This window comes from Cynara cardunculus (genome assembly GCF_001531365.2).
Source record: "Cynara cardunculus var. scolymus isolate 2C chromosome LG 7, CcrdV1, whole genome shotgun sequence".
NCBI classification, from domain to species: Eukaryota; Viridiplantae; Streptophyta; class Magnoliopsida; order Asterales; family Asteraceae; genus Cynara; species Cynara cardunculus.
Window position 1 is genome coordinate 4,824,903 of NC_037534.1, and position 14,916 is coordinate 4,839,818.

General features: G+C 38.0%; 1 protein-coding gene across 10 annotated transcripts in view; it reads left to right on the plus strand.

Moving 5' to 3' along the window:
* Nucleotides 1-434: 434 nt before the first annotated feature.
* LOC112515068 (chloride channel protein CLC-e) overlaps nucleotides 435-14,916 on the plus strand; it is a 23,482-nt gene continuing 9,000 nt past the window's right edge. The window contains exons 1-6 of one of the 10 annotated variants that reach the window (XM_025121696.1): nucleotides 435-695; nucleotides 2,357-2,905; nucleotides 5,336-5,726; nucleotides 7,602-7,802; nucleotides 8,813-9,279; nucleotides 12,746-13,339. In XM_025121696.1, coding sequence (XP_024977464.1) covers nucleotides 2,462-2,905; nucleotides 5,336-5,726; nucleotides 7,602-7,802; nucleotides 8,813-9,279; nucleotides 12,746-13,339 — 2,097 coding nt within the window. In that variant the 5' untranslated portion in view covers nucleotides 435-695; nucleotides 2,357-2,461. The other 9 variants (XM_025121700.1, XM_025121703.1, XM_025121701.1 and 6 more) reach the window with 9 other exon arrangements.

The window sequence follows — 14,916 nt, forward strand, 5'->3', positions numbered from 1 at the left end:
ATAGAGAATATGTTGAATATGTCTTTAGTGAAGGAGAGGTTAATAAACAACTGGGAAAGGAAGATGATGGGGTCGGGGATTCACTAGATAGGGAGGGGAAGAGTTAATCGTACTAAAACAGAACTAACTTTGGATTTATTTATGAAACCGATTTTCAACAACCACCTCGTGAAAATAAAAAATAATACCGGAAAATTTGTATTGTCATATTATAGTTAATTTGAAAAAGAAAAACAAAATACAAGGACAATTGATCAGTTTTAGGAGTTATTTGATAGTTGTTAAATGATTTGATGTAGATAATTAAATAATCAGAATTATTAAACCACATTTAAATACATATAAAATGAAATATATTTTTTACTAATTATTTAAAATGAAATTAGTACACCAGTTACAAAATAATTCAGAGATCATTGAGTTTTTTTTTTCCGCCAAACAATGATTCCGATTCAGAGGCTGAAATCCAAACGTCGCCTCTCCTCTGTCGCTCGTCCATTCTCGAGGAGGTAAAATCGCCATTCTTTCGCTCCCGACGCTCCGGCGCTGCCTCTCCATCTCCGTCTCCAGTCGTGATCGTCGCTCTCCATCCATCCATCTCCGCCTCTCCTCGCCTTCCTCTAACAGTTGCTGTAGGTGTTGCAGTCGCTGCCGGTGCTGCCCTCCTCCAGCAGTCGCGGCCGGCGCTCCATCAGGTATGAAACTTTTTGTTTTCTATATGGTGGGAACTCTATGCATGAAACTCTGTTTTTATATGGGTGGAACTTTATATGTGAAACCGTTTGTTTTCTATATGGGTGGAATTCTATGTATGAAACTCTCTGTTTTCTTTATTGGTGAAACTCTATGTATGAAACCCTTTGCAAAAACAACTCTATGTATGAAACCGTTTGCTGAGGTGACCCTTATAATGATGCAATATGTGCTAAACATGTGATCCGCCCTTAGGAATTGAAGATCAGTTTTCATCGAACTCAACAAACTTAACCTATAGATACTAACTTGTAGTTTTTTGAGGGATAAACTTGTGGTTTTGTTTGAATAAAAAGATGTTGCCACTTCAATTTTCTAGAAAAAAAAATCTTATTTCAAAGTTGTGGATTTTACTTTCTTAATTTTTTGAACACAATATATCTTATATTTAAATGTATTGTCTCTATTAATTAAGCTGGAACCAGAATCTGGAAATCAATTAAATGTACTGTCTCTATTAGTGTTTCCTTGAATTTGTAAACTCCTGCCTCTTGTCATGGCATCTATTTGAAGTTAAGAAGATGGGAATCTGTCATCCTCTTTCCCATGACTTCTGTGTACCACTAGATCCATGGTCCCTATCCCTACCCTAGAAGGGCTTGAAGTTGAAGCAGACGTCCACCTTTTCTTGCTTTGAAGTTGCTGCTGGCATTTCCTCTGGTTTAAAGCAAGCAATTCCCTATGTTTTCTGAGGAAGTTCTATGTTTTTATAAGAATATGGTATGAATGTAGGGAGAATCTTACATTATTCAATGACTTTTGTTGTACCTTCTCAAAGATTATGGTAAGGAATAAATTATCTAATGAATTTTGTTGTACCTTCTTTTTGCTTGCAAGAAACAGTGGCTATTATAAACCATCACACTTCATTTTTGTTGTACCTTCTCAAAGAATATGGTGTGAAATTTAGAGACAAACTTATATTATTTTAATGGCTTTTGTTGTACCTTCTCTCTCTCAAACTAGAATACCTCTGGGTTAATGGAGTTTTTTTTACCGAAGTTAAGGTAATGGACCAGATTCGTAGCAAAAATGAGACCCTAAAAACCTTAATCATGAAATTTTAGGATTATGGATCTTATTTGTATATTCTATGAAACCACATGCAGAAAAAATATAACTAACTCTAAAAATAAACCTCCTCAAAATCGTGTCTCCTGATCGTGTCACCAATCTGCTGTCGCCCCTGTCGTTTTTGGTCTCTGCTGATCTATTGCTCCTCGTGTCGTCGTTGCTGCTTCTGGTCACGAGGCCAGGTATTGTCATAGTTTCTCTCTTTTACCAATCCTCCCGGTTAGCATCTGTATGCAATCGTGTTCAGTGATACCTAATATTCTTGAGCACCTATGTGGAATAGTTCTGTTCATTCTTAGTCGAACACATTAACTTGTTTCTTTTTTTATTGTACATAAATTCAAGCGGGGAAATATAAAAAATGGTTACGTGGTGGATTTCTCCTTGTTAGAATATGCATCATTCGCCCGATCTGAGTTCCTGTTTGATTGAGTTCTGTTGAGTTTGAATTATTCTGAACCATTAGATTCTTTATGTGTTTTTGCTCCTATCTGAGTTCTGTTAGCTTGTATTATTGATTGTTTTTCAGGTGCAACACAAGATCACCTGTTATCTGGGAGAAGAAAGAATAAGTGCAAAGTAAACATTGATTTTTCCCTCCTGGGGAAAGGCCTTTGGCAGCACCTTTTGGATTATGAGGGCCGTAAGAGAGTGTGGCTATGCTCGTGCTACTGGCGCTCCCATCTCATCCTACGTTCCAATTGCTCGCCATCTTGTTCTTCAAGCATCGTATAGCCATCACGGTTTATCTTCACTCTCACTCCCACTTTTTTGCGTCGCCGGTGGCTTTAAGCAGAATGGGTATAATGGTTTATGTTTCCATCCTCGTCCCCTATCTATTTCTTGGGTCTTTGGGGCAGGCAAACCTGAAAACATAATTCTAGCCCGGGCTACTGAGGGTGATCAATGGCGTCAGGGTCAGGAAGACTTCGGTGATTATGAACAGGCACAACAGCCAGAAGTAGGGTCGGAAGTTTTGAAGGAAGAGATTGCCCTCTTAGGAGGAAACACCGGCATAATCTCTGCTTGTTTTGTTGGTCTCGTCACTGGCGTCTGTGTTGTGCTCTTTAACAACGTGGTGCGCCCCTGTAAATCTTCTGATTTTGCATGAAAATCATATAACACCTCACCATATTTTTCGATCATGGATTCTCCTGCCCATGGTTTGAATCGCTATAAAAGTCAAAAAAGGATTTTGAAGTAAATAAACCTCAGCTGCCTTACTAAATGTCAGACTATATGCCCGAAAAATCAGTTTGTGCTATGTTTGAGAGCATAGGATACCATCCCTACAAATGGATTTATGGAGAGCAAATAACCTTAAAGTTAATTCATATTCTCCAACTTTGTCTCACTCCTATTTGCTAACTATTCTCGCTACCAGTAAACTGCTTCTATTCTAATTAAAGGTAATTAGCTAGACAATCATAGTTCATCTTCATATCCCCTTTATTTATGGCTCTTAGATGTTGACATAGTGAATAAACTGCCTCTTCTTCCAAATGATTTAGGGGTGCAATTAAAATTTAATTATCATCGTTATCTTTAATATTTGTTATATTTCCAATTACTTTGTTATGCATGTAATCTGATGATATACTCCATTTTGTTTATGAATGTAGTTAAAGAACTATCCATGCTATTTGAGAATATGTTTTTATACATAAAGTACATTCTAGACATACAAGAAACAAAAAGCCCATGATGGGAAGTGAGGGTTTTTATTTTATGTTTTTAAAGCCCTTGATAACTTCATCCCCTATGTATTTGCTTCGAAAATTTGACCTCTTTTTGAAGTATTGTAGAAATGATACAGTAGCCATTGCCGAAGTATTCTTATAAACTTCTTGAATGAACTTCTTGGAGATAGCAAGGAAGTTCCACAATTTCACTAGTATACAAATTCAGTTTTAGGCCACAAACCGAAACTGTATTTCCTTTCAATCCAGCTTCCCTCTGTGACATTATAGCATCTCTACCATCATATCACCAACCTTACTCACATATTACATCATAGCTATCCATCTGCCTTCCAGATCCTACTACCACACCCTCACGTTGCCCTCTCCAAGAGCATTAATCAACAAAATTAATAGATAAGTAACTCACATATAAGATTCTTTCAATTAAAAATTGGGCCATTAGTTTATCCCCACTTTATAGCATGAACATTCCTGAACACCTAAAAAGGTACAAAGGTACAAGTTTTATTTTCCTTGTTATGGCCAGTTGACCACCACAAAACCGATATATCAATGATTTCGAAATTGTGATATGGGATAGATTTATCAATTTTATCCCATAACCATTTAACTGTATCAAGAGGGATGGAGGAACTCTAAGAGTAAGGGATCTCACTTGAGGGTTGATTTCATCATACAATCGGAACATACATGGAGTAAATCTTTACTCTTAACCACCCAATGTAATTTTTTTAAATCATTGTCATTAACGTGAAGTTGTTAGGTCACTTAACATAGATAATTGAAACCCCAATATACACATAGGTTGTGTTTTGTACATGGAAAAGGACAACGCTGAACGAGACTGGACAGGAGTGGACTGAACGAGAGTGAGGTAGTCGGGTGAAAGAACTATGGAAGGTTTTAGGGTTTTAATTTGACATGGGTAGTTTAGTAATTCACCATATTTTCCCATCTTGCTCATTTTTGTTTCACCTGTTTTGTTGGGACATGGATTTTTTTTGCCACACTCAGGTCCTGTCCTGCCAGGCCTAGTCTAATGTTGCGCCAAACGTAGGACAACAAGTTCTTGTATTGTCCCGTTCCGCGTACCAAATGCAATATTAGGGAACAAGGAAACTTAAAAAACTAAAATACCTTTATATAGATTTAATATCTATCCGAATTCCCATATTGCAATAGCTAGCCTGGTAACCAAGAGAGAACTCATAGAAGCAAGCAGGCAATAGCAGAAAATGAAGGGTCCTGACAATGTGATTGAATTAACAAACTCCAATGTAATTAACTAATACATTTTCTGGCCCTGTTATCTAAATTCTTTGTGAGCTCTTTTTATAAACAATTTTTTTGAGCTATTTATATGTACTAAAACAAATTGTAGGCCTCTTTTTCATTTTGTTGGACTTCTACTATATACTAGACTTTTCTTCTGGGGCCCCTATTTTTGTGGGGTCCTAGGCAGGTGCATCACGCATGCCTCAGGAACGACCTGGATAACATACAAAAGCTTTTGTACATTTACGAAACTTAGTTTTGCATAAGTTGGTGTAACTGCTATAATACTATTTAAGAAAAAATCTCTATCATGCAGAGATCAATTGTGAAACGGGTTGAGAAGTTGGGCTAAGGCATGTACATGAAGGATTTTTTTAACAAAATAATACATAAAGAAAAATGGATCAGTTACTCAATTTAATTTTTTTTTGACACATGTGAATGCCGCCCTTGTTATGTTCTTTTACATTGTTGATGAGCAAAAGTAAGTGAGGATGTAAAAACCTTTGTTATGTTCTTTTGCTGATTAGGTGCAAGAAATTCGTGATCTTTGTTGGGATGGAATTCCATCTCGAGGTGCCTCATGGTTGAGAGAGTTGCCATATGAGAACACGTGGGAGCATATAATCCTGATACCGACTTGTGGAGGATTGGTCGTAAGCTTGTTGAACATGCTTCGAAGTGCTTTGGATGCTCCTAAAGAAGAAAATTCAGCAGATAGCTTAAAAGCTGTTTTGAAACCAATACTGAAGGCGGTAGCCGCTGCTGTAACACTTGGAACTGGGAATTCTCTCGGCCCTGAAGGTCCAAGTGTTGAGATTGGTGCATCAGTGGCTAAGGGAGTTGGTTCCCTGTTTGACAGAGATGCTCAAAGAGAGCTCTCTCTTAGAGCTGCAGGGTCAGCTGCTGGAATTTCATCTGGTTGATGCTTTTCTGTTATCTATTTTGTTAAATCATAAATGCATTGTCGTTCATCGCATTATATAGAATACGTAATATTGAATCTTTGGGCATATAATAAGTTCTTTCAGGTTTTCAGTTGTCATGATCCTGATGGATGCCCTTCACCAAATTACAACTCTGTGTTCTCTTGCAAGACCTACAAATGAATTTCATACGCTTCACATTCAATTTTGAAATTAACTGATTAATATGTGTTTCTAGTTGTAGTGATATTGATATGAGAGATCTTCATATCTAGAGGATAGGTAATGATAAGATAGCACCCAGTAAAGATTCTCCAATCCTGAGGACCGACTGCTGTGTGCCACTTGCACTCTCCCCCAGTCAGGTGGGTGATAAGCTCTAGTGCATTGAGGAACCCACAATGTATCGAAATTCGGATAAGCCTTCGGGAGTATCATAACCACATGAACTTCAGATACATTTCCACTGAAGGATAATAGGTGCAACTACAAAAACTAGATCCAAAATCATCACCATATAAGGAACCCATCTCACCGTCGATTATTAATCCTGGTTCTCCTCTAGAATTCACATACTTTATTTTCCCACCTTCATATGATTATTCACTTGGTATCAGAATCCAAACTTGGTGAACCTTTCTAGAATAATTGCAATTACACATCGAAAAACCAAACTCGGCACTCATCATGCCTAACAACCATTACAAACCCAAACATTCTTGGTGACGTCAAATATGTAGAGCAAAAGGGATGGGTATATGTCTTCATTGAGCATATAAATGACATATACCTCTGTATAGACAAAGAAATATCTGAACTATGTAAGAAAATGCATGAACACAAAGAACGAAACAAAGGCTTTTAGGCCCACTTAGTAGGGAGTAGGCTAAGAATGAGATGCATTGGAAATCATAATTAGGTGAACCGTCTTAGATGGTCTGTAGGCCAAGTCCTTTGGTGTGCTTTCTTTTGATCTGCTATAAATGCCTCTGTTGATGTTCTCCTCTGCTACTTGCTTATGCATTCAAGGGTTTATGTTGATGACAAATCATCATTTTCCTCATTTTCTGATTTGTTAGTGCTACCATGATACTCTTTTAGGGGTGGAAGAAGAGAGAGTGTGCTATTGCCTTCTCTTGGGTATACTAATTTTTCTGTTAATTCCAGTATGTCCTCCCTACTAGACAAATGACTGATAACTAAGAAATGCTCTGAAGAGTGTCCATCCAACAAAAAGAAAGAAAAAAAGACTTGGATGAAGGTGCTGTCAACCCCTTGACTCTACACCTACTTTCAACATTGATGATTCAAAAGATAATCTTTCAATGGCAGCGAGAGGTGAACTTTCGTTTATCTTGGAAGCAGATTGTTCCTCAAACACTCGAGTTTTTAGTCACCATAGTTCTCGATTATTTAAACGGTGTTTGCTAAACATTTTAGATGCTATTTATGTTGCAAAGCCTACTTGGCTTATCACTTGATTGATTTCTGAAAGATTGCTTATTTATTCTACCCAAAGTGGTTTGGAATAAAAGCCTTTTTGTCATCCTCCAACCCCTTCCCAGTTAGTTACATGAACCAGATTAAGCAGTCTCTCAGTGAAATTCAATGAATCTAAAGTGTTAATTTGTTACCTGAACCTCAATCATTGTGGTTCTTAATCAGGAAAAAAATTAATAGAAGGAAAAAATGGACAAGAATAGTGGGAAACCATTGTTACTATTTTGGCTCTGTTTTTTGGTTGAACAATCCAATATTATTCGGGTTAAAGTTGTGACCTCCACTATTTATCTGCTTGGAGAAGCTAGTGATCAACCATGTTCTCATATTATTAATTACTTACAGTACAGGTTTTGTTGTATATATACAGGGTTCAATGCTGCTGTTGCTGGGTGTTTTTTTGCTGTAGAGTCGGTCTTATGGCCATCACCTGCTGAGTCATATCTATCACTGACGAATACGACCTCAACCGTCATTCTTAGTGCCGTGATAGCCTCTGTAGTGTCAGAAATTGGTCTTGGATCTGAACCTGCCTTTACTGTTCCAGACTATGATTTCCGTTCGCCAAGTGGTATATTTCCTTTTCCAGTTTTGTTTCATGTGTTAACTATTAGATACCTGCTACAAGCATGTTATCCCTCAAAAGAGTGGTTTTTTTTAAATCTGTCAGCTTAATTGAGATCCTAACGATTAAATGCAATTACACCATGCAATTTTCGGTAATGTCAATGTTGCTAAACAACTCACCCTTCCCATCACTTACTATGTTAGTTAAACTAGCAAGTTCAACTGCTCTTAACCATCCAATACAAGAAAGGCAACCTTGGCATCTGCCTTTCACCATTCTCAAAAAGGTGCTTAGTAAGGTAACTTCAGCTATTCCAAAACTACCTCCTCTTGAACGCCGAAGTCAAGGCATTCTAGCAACCACACAAACTTATTTGGAATTGCACTAATATCTGTAGCTTCAGCACCTTATGCTTTTTGTTTCCCTAAACCATCAGAAGAAACCTCATTCTGAAATCAAAATATAACTTGTTGAAAACGTGCCCTCTTTTTACATTGATTCCCCTGGAAGCACTATGCACTTGCCGGCAAGTTGACTTATCTAAAAAGTAATAATCATGAAACCATATAAGTGAGCTGGTTCATGCCTTTGCATGCTACTCATCGGGATGAAACCATATAAGTGAGCTTGTGCTAGTTTGTAGTATTGTTGTTACCTTTCTTATTCGTTACCATATTTTTTTATTGTTCTGTGTGCTGCTGCTCTTATTTGATGACAACGACTATTTCTCATAGAGAAATACAAGCATAAGCCCAGCTGGGTTTGGTCCTTCGCTCATGATATCCTAGAATTCTTGAATTCCATCCTAACATTTGTTGGTTTCCAGGTGAATTACTGGGGGTGCATCTGTAGGTGTGTGGCAGAACCCCTCCTTTCCCTTGGTTTACTCATCTTTGGGTGAGGTTTTTCCTATCTTTCAAGAAGATGAAATAAAGGAAAAATATACCAAGTATAAGCTGTATAAGTTGCTTCTACTAGGTAAAATTGTTGCCTAAATCTTCTTTTTGTTTCAGAACTTCCACTGTATCTTCTGTTGGGTATCTTTTGTGGCCTGGTTTCATTGAGCTTTTCTTGGTGCACATCGTTGATGATGGTGGTAACTGACAAGATTCAGAAGACCTTTGCCATGCCAAAGGCAGTTTTCCCTGTAGTTGGTGGTTTTACTATTGGACTTATAGCCTTGATATATCCTGAAGTTCTGTACTGGGGTTTCGAGAATGTTGACACCCTCTTAGAGTCTCGACCATTAGTGAAAGGCCTCTCTGTTGATCTATTATTGCAGCTAATAGCAATCAAAATAGCAGCAACGTCTTTTTGTCGTGCATGTGGATTAGTAGGAGGCTACTATGCTCCATCACTTTTTATTGGTGCAGCTACAGGAATGGTGTATGGAAAAATTATTAGTTTTATGATTTCTCAACTCAATCCAATCTTTCATCTCTCAGGCATAGAGGTTGCATCACCACAAGCATATGGCCTGGTATATATTTTTTGTTACTATATGATAAGAGAAAGATAATAATCGAAAATTGTAGATGCAAGAGGGCTATATAATTTCTACTAAGTTGTGCTTGCTGTTTCTGGATTATGTTGCCATTTGTTGTTTGGATGGATCATCTATTAATCACTGTATTTTACATGCCTGATGGTTCAAGACATTTAAGGTATTTTTAGATGCAAAAACCATACTGCATTTAGCTTGAATCTTTAAATAGATTGTACCTGCTAGTGGAGTCTTAGCCAAGATATAGTGTTCGTTCATGTAAAACAGATAGCTCTAACCTGACTTGTTTGGGTCAATACCACACAACCACCGACACTTAACAATCATTCCCTTAAGATTCATATAAATTATTTTAGATAGCACATGTCTACATTACATAGGCCATAAAAAGATACATAATGCATCTGTGTTTCAACTGGAAACAAGTATTGTGATAAAACTATGCAGCTACACCTTACTATTGTTGATTATGGAGTTGCTGATGATTCAATGATGACTGATCTGATATTGATTTGACATTGTCTAGGGTCCCAACCCTTGGTCCATAACTTAGAATGGCAATCCCAAGTCCCTACCATAACTTCTTCCTTTACAACCTTATCACCTCAATGGCTTAAACAAAAAAAATATGAAATTAGCTGACCATCATCAAATCAGAGCCAACCTCTGAACGTAAGCATATTGACAAATCACCCTTGAACCTACTATGAATGGGACAAAGTCCCTGGTTGTGCGGGGAATGGTAGAATAGCTGAGGTGCTTTTATATAATGACCCTTACATCCCATACAATGACAAGTTGCTCCCTGAATTTCTGATATACTTTAACTAGTGCTGGGAAGGGTTGTTGGACAGTGACCACATCCAGAGGACACGTGATCCTGTTGCGAGTTGAAGCTGGTTGGCAGGACAAATCGGTGTCTCATAAGGTTCTTTGATGTAACACCCCAAGTTCGCCTCCTTACCAAGACACACGGGTGTTACAAACCTTGTAACTATTCACACATGAATATAGAAAATATATTAAAACATAGTGGAAACACTTTTAGTTGAAAACATAATCTTATTTAAAACAAAGCATATCTTGATGGATCTTAGTTAAAAAAATATAGATAAACCACCATTCTGGTACACATAAAACTAGGATACATGCTACCACTGAGACTATACAAAAGCAAACCGAAACAAAACTTGTCCATTTGTGTCTTCAAAGCATCTGAATATTAATCTGCAATATGTACTTTAAATCTTAAGCAATTGAATTGCTTTGTGATTACACATTCTCATGTCAATACATATAGAAAACCAATTTACAACCTCAAAAGATGCAGTTCAATTTTGGGTCTATTTCCACTTGGATCCAAAGATGTTTTGTTGGGATCTTTAGTTGTATAAAGATTAAGCCTTTATGGTAAAGAGGAAAAAACTATACATATTTTAGCGTATTGGCAGTAGTTCATCTACCAAACAAGAAATGCCAAAGTCAAGTCAATCTCTTGCGAACCTTCAACTAGCAAGATTGCTCCTTCTGCTTTCTGTGGATCCTCATTCAGCCCACCTGTCTTCTGTACTCCGTACTTCCTCCTTTGTTTAGTTTGATGTTTTCTTATTCTCTCTACTGTAAGAAAAAGAATCTGATTTTATGACGGTATTTTTTTTGTTTATTGGTTAATTCTCTGCTGTGTTGCAACATCAATAGGTTATTTCCATGTGAGCATGAAATGAACAAGTATAAGATGCCACAGCATCAGGGGACCGCTAAAGAATTCTGTACTCTGAATGAACATCATACTTCTAATGGAATGTTTATGTGAAGTATAATAATTAGCTGCTAGGGAATTGACATTAAAGATTGAGTACTTGTATGATTATAGAAGGGAAATTCAATAATTTTTGTTAGGAGCTCAAGTCTGGATTGTCACTATCATAACTAAGGATATGTCATTTGGCTACTTTCTTATACACCCGATACCACAAGGTGCTTTTCTTGTTTGATATTGATGTTTCTCATATAAGAGATGAAAGAAACAAAGAACTTTCACAATCTTTGGGCTAATTTACTATTGAATTTACTAGTTGAAATTTGAATTTTGATTTATAATGCATTTATTAATGCATGTGTATATATACATATACGTACACACACATACGAATGCAGTAGGAGGTTTAGATAAGAAGACTACATATTGTGAGAAGGTAAGAAGGGAAGATTTATATGTGAATCATTGAAAAAAGTCCATTTGAAAATGCATATGTGAACCCATATGAATAATTTGTAACGTCGGTTCACATATGCATCTTCAAATAGATTTTTTTCCAATTTTTCAATGATTCACATATGAATCTTCCCTTAACCTTCCCTTATCTTCTCACTATGTTTAGCCTTCTTAGTTGAACCGGCCCCACACACGCATATATATATATATATATATATATACATGGAATAGAGGAATGATCAAACGCGAAGGCGAGAGTTTCCAAGATCTACATGTGATACAAAACACATAATCACATGTGATGCAAAGATGTTGCATTGACTGACCATAGAGTCGGTTACCTTTTTTTCTTCTTCTGATTAACCTGGATATCCAACCCGCTATGCGAGCTGACTAATCCCAGGGCGACCACCTGCTTTGCAGATATCCCGGAGTCACCGCATTTGAACCTCCGTGGCCACAAGGGGATTTCTATTTCTCCTTGGATTTGAACCTGGGACCTCCTGGTACTTCTGATCTTTGGAGCCAAGCTCAAACCAATCAGGCACCACCCTTGTGGTTAGAGTGGGCTACCTTTCCAGCGATCCTTGGTTGCATTGACCAAGCCGCCTGTGTTCTTTTGGACATGTTGTATCACATGTGATCTTACTCTGTTATGACATGTGATCTTGAAACTTCTTGCCTTCTCGCAAATTGAATCTTGCCTCTCTCTCTCTCTCTATATATATATATATATATATATATATAGAGAGAGAGAGAGAGAGAGAGGGGGAGGGAAGGGTTCAAACGAGAAAACCACCCTTTTATGGAAACGCGAGAATGGCAATACTACATGTGATACTGCATTAGAAAGCCCAGCGATTTTGGTTGTTACCTAGGTCGCGGGACAAGTCGCACATACACCCCTGATTTCCTCCCATATAGTATCACATGTGATGGCCTACATATAGTATCACATGTTTTCGTGTTTTTGTAGAAGGGTGGCTTTCTTGTTTGAACCTCCATATATATATATATATACATATATTTGAACTTTTCTGTAGATTGTGCACCTTGCCTAGGACATTGGTTTGGGGGTGGCTTTGCACCATGGTGCGCCTTTTGGACTTTAACAACACTGATCCTAACCTAATATGCCTTTAAACAAGCTTCATTTTGTTAAGCTCTTTCCAATTAGATGATGTTTGCTTTAATGTTCATTTTTACACGAGTGAATGTCTTGTGCAGGTTGGCATGGCCGCTACTCTTGCTGGGGTCTGTCAGGTCCCTCTTACTGCAGTTTTGCTATTATTTGAGCTTACTCAGGACTACCGGATAGTGTTACCACTTCTAGGCGCTGTAGGATTGTCTTCCTGGATCACATCTCGATCGATAAAGAGAACAGATGGTGCGGACTATAAGTTACTTGAAGAGATAGAACCGCGAACCCAACAACCCGACACATTTTTATGTGACTCAAACCTATGTGCTTCTAATGATCCACATGCAGTGGAAGGACCAGAAGGAAGCCTTGATGAACTCTCACCTGTGTCATATAGTTTTGATGGTAATACAGAATACATCGCGAAAAAGCTTCTTGTCTCACAAGCCATGAGAAGCCGGTATGTGACTGTGCTAATGAGCACCATGCTAACAGAAGTAGTGGCGCTGATGCTAGAAGAGAAGCAATCTTGTGCTATGATAGTTGATGACAACAACCTCTTGATAGGTTTACTGACTCTGGGAGACATACAAGAGTTTTGCAAATTATCAGAAGAAAGAAACAAGATACCTGAGGTCTCTCTCTCTCTCCACTATATACACGTGGGTGGGTGGTTGCAGGTGTTATGCCCACTGTCTTATTTGCTTATATTTATATATTACCCTTCATTTTAGTAATTAGAGCTTGTTTCGAAATATGCAAAGACTTAAAAATTGTAATTGTGGGTAAATTGACACTGGAAAAATTATTTTTAAGAAGTACATTAATTTCTTTAAACAAGATGGAAATAGATCGATGGCCAAAAGAAGAGAAAACCTATTAACATCAAACTATATTGACTTTGCTAGAGCAACATTGACCTACATCATTATCGACTCTTGCAGAGGAGCAACCTTGTGCTATGATTGTTGTGTTGATAAACCTCCTGACGTGTTTGCTGACTTTAGGAGGCATACATGAGTGTCATGAATTTTTCAAAAGAAAGAAACAAAATACCTGAGATATATCTTCATACTCGTTATATACGTATAGGTGGGTGGATGTATATGTATTGCCCAATCTCCTAAAGTATATACTTATGCATTTGAGTCTGTTCACCAGGCAACCAAACAAAGAACTCAAGACACTCCCCGATTTATATGTCTTGCCTAAGCCGTAGACTTGAATGAAGTAGCCTGGCTGAAAGTTCATGTTGTTGGAATGTAGGCTTCGGCCTACTAAGTTAGACAAAAGGGAGGAGGCATAAAGTAAGGAGCCGGCCCTAGCCCAAAAGGAGCCGACCCTAGTCTCTACCCTAGTTTCCTTGATTAGGAGATAACCCTAATTATGTTTGTCTATATATATTAATCTCATTGTACTTGTAAACATTGTAGCACCTAAATAAAGAAAAACCTAGTTGCCCCCATCGTGTGAACCACGTAAATTCTTGTGTTCTTCTCTTGTTTTTGGGTTGTGCGTATTGCGTGTGTAACGTTTGACCTAACAACTGGTATCAGAGCATTAGGTTCTTGATCTGTTACACTCAATCGCTGAAACTCTAGCCGTCGTCTACCGCCCGCTGCTGTCCGCCGCCGCTGCTGTCCGCCGCCGCTGTCATCCGCCGCCGCTGTCTGCTGCCGACGCCGTTACTGTTTGCCGCCGCTGCTCATCGCTGCTGCCGTTGCTAAAAGTCTGGGATAATGGCTGAGGACGGAAAACCAGAATTGAGAAGTTTGATGGACAAGATTTTGGTTGGTGGAWGATGCAAATCGAGGATCTTCTGTGTCAGAAAGACTTGGATCAAACCTTGACAGGAATAAAACCCGTAGGGATGGAAGACAATAAATGGGTTGCTCTAGACAGAAAAGCCTTGGCTGTTATCAGATTTACACTGGCCAAGAATGTGGCCTTTAACATTGTGAAGGAGACTATTGCATGTGGATTGATGAAAGCTTTGTCAAACATGTATGAGAAACCTTCTGCTTCTAACAAAGTCTTTCTAATAAGATAGTTAGTAAACACCAAAATGAAAGAAGGTATGTCTGTTACCTCACACATTAATGGTTTCAATACCATTATATCGCGCTTGTTATCTGTTGATATTAAATTTGAAGATGAAGTCCAAGCTTTGCTTTTGTTATCCTCGTTACCGGGAAGTTGGTCAGGAACTGTCACTGCCATTAGTGGTTCAGTTGGAACCTCTAAACTCACCTTTGAG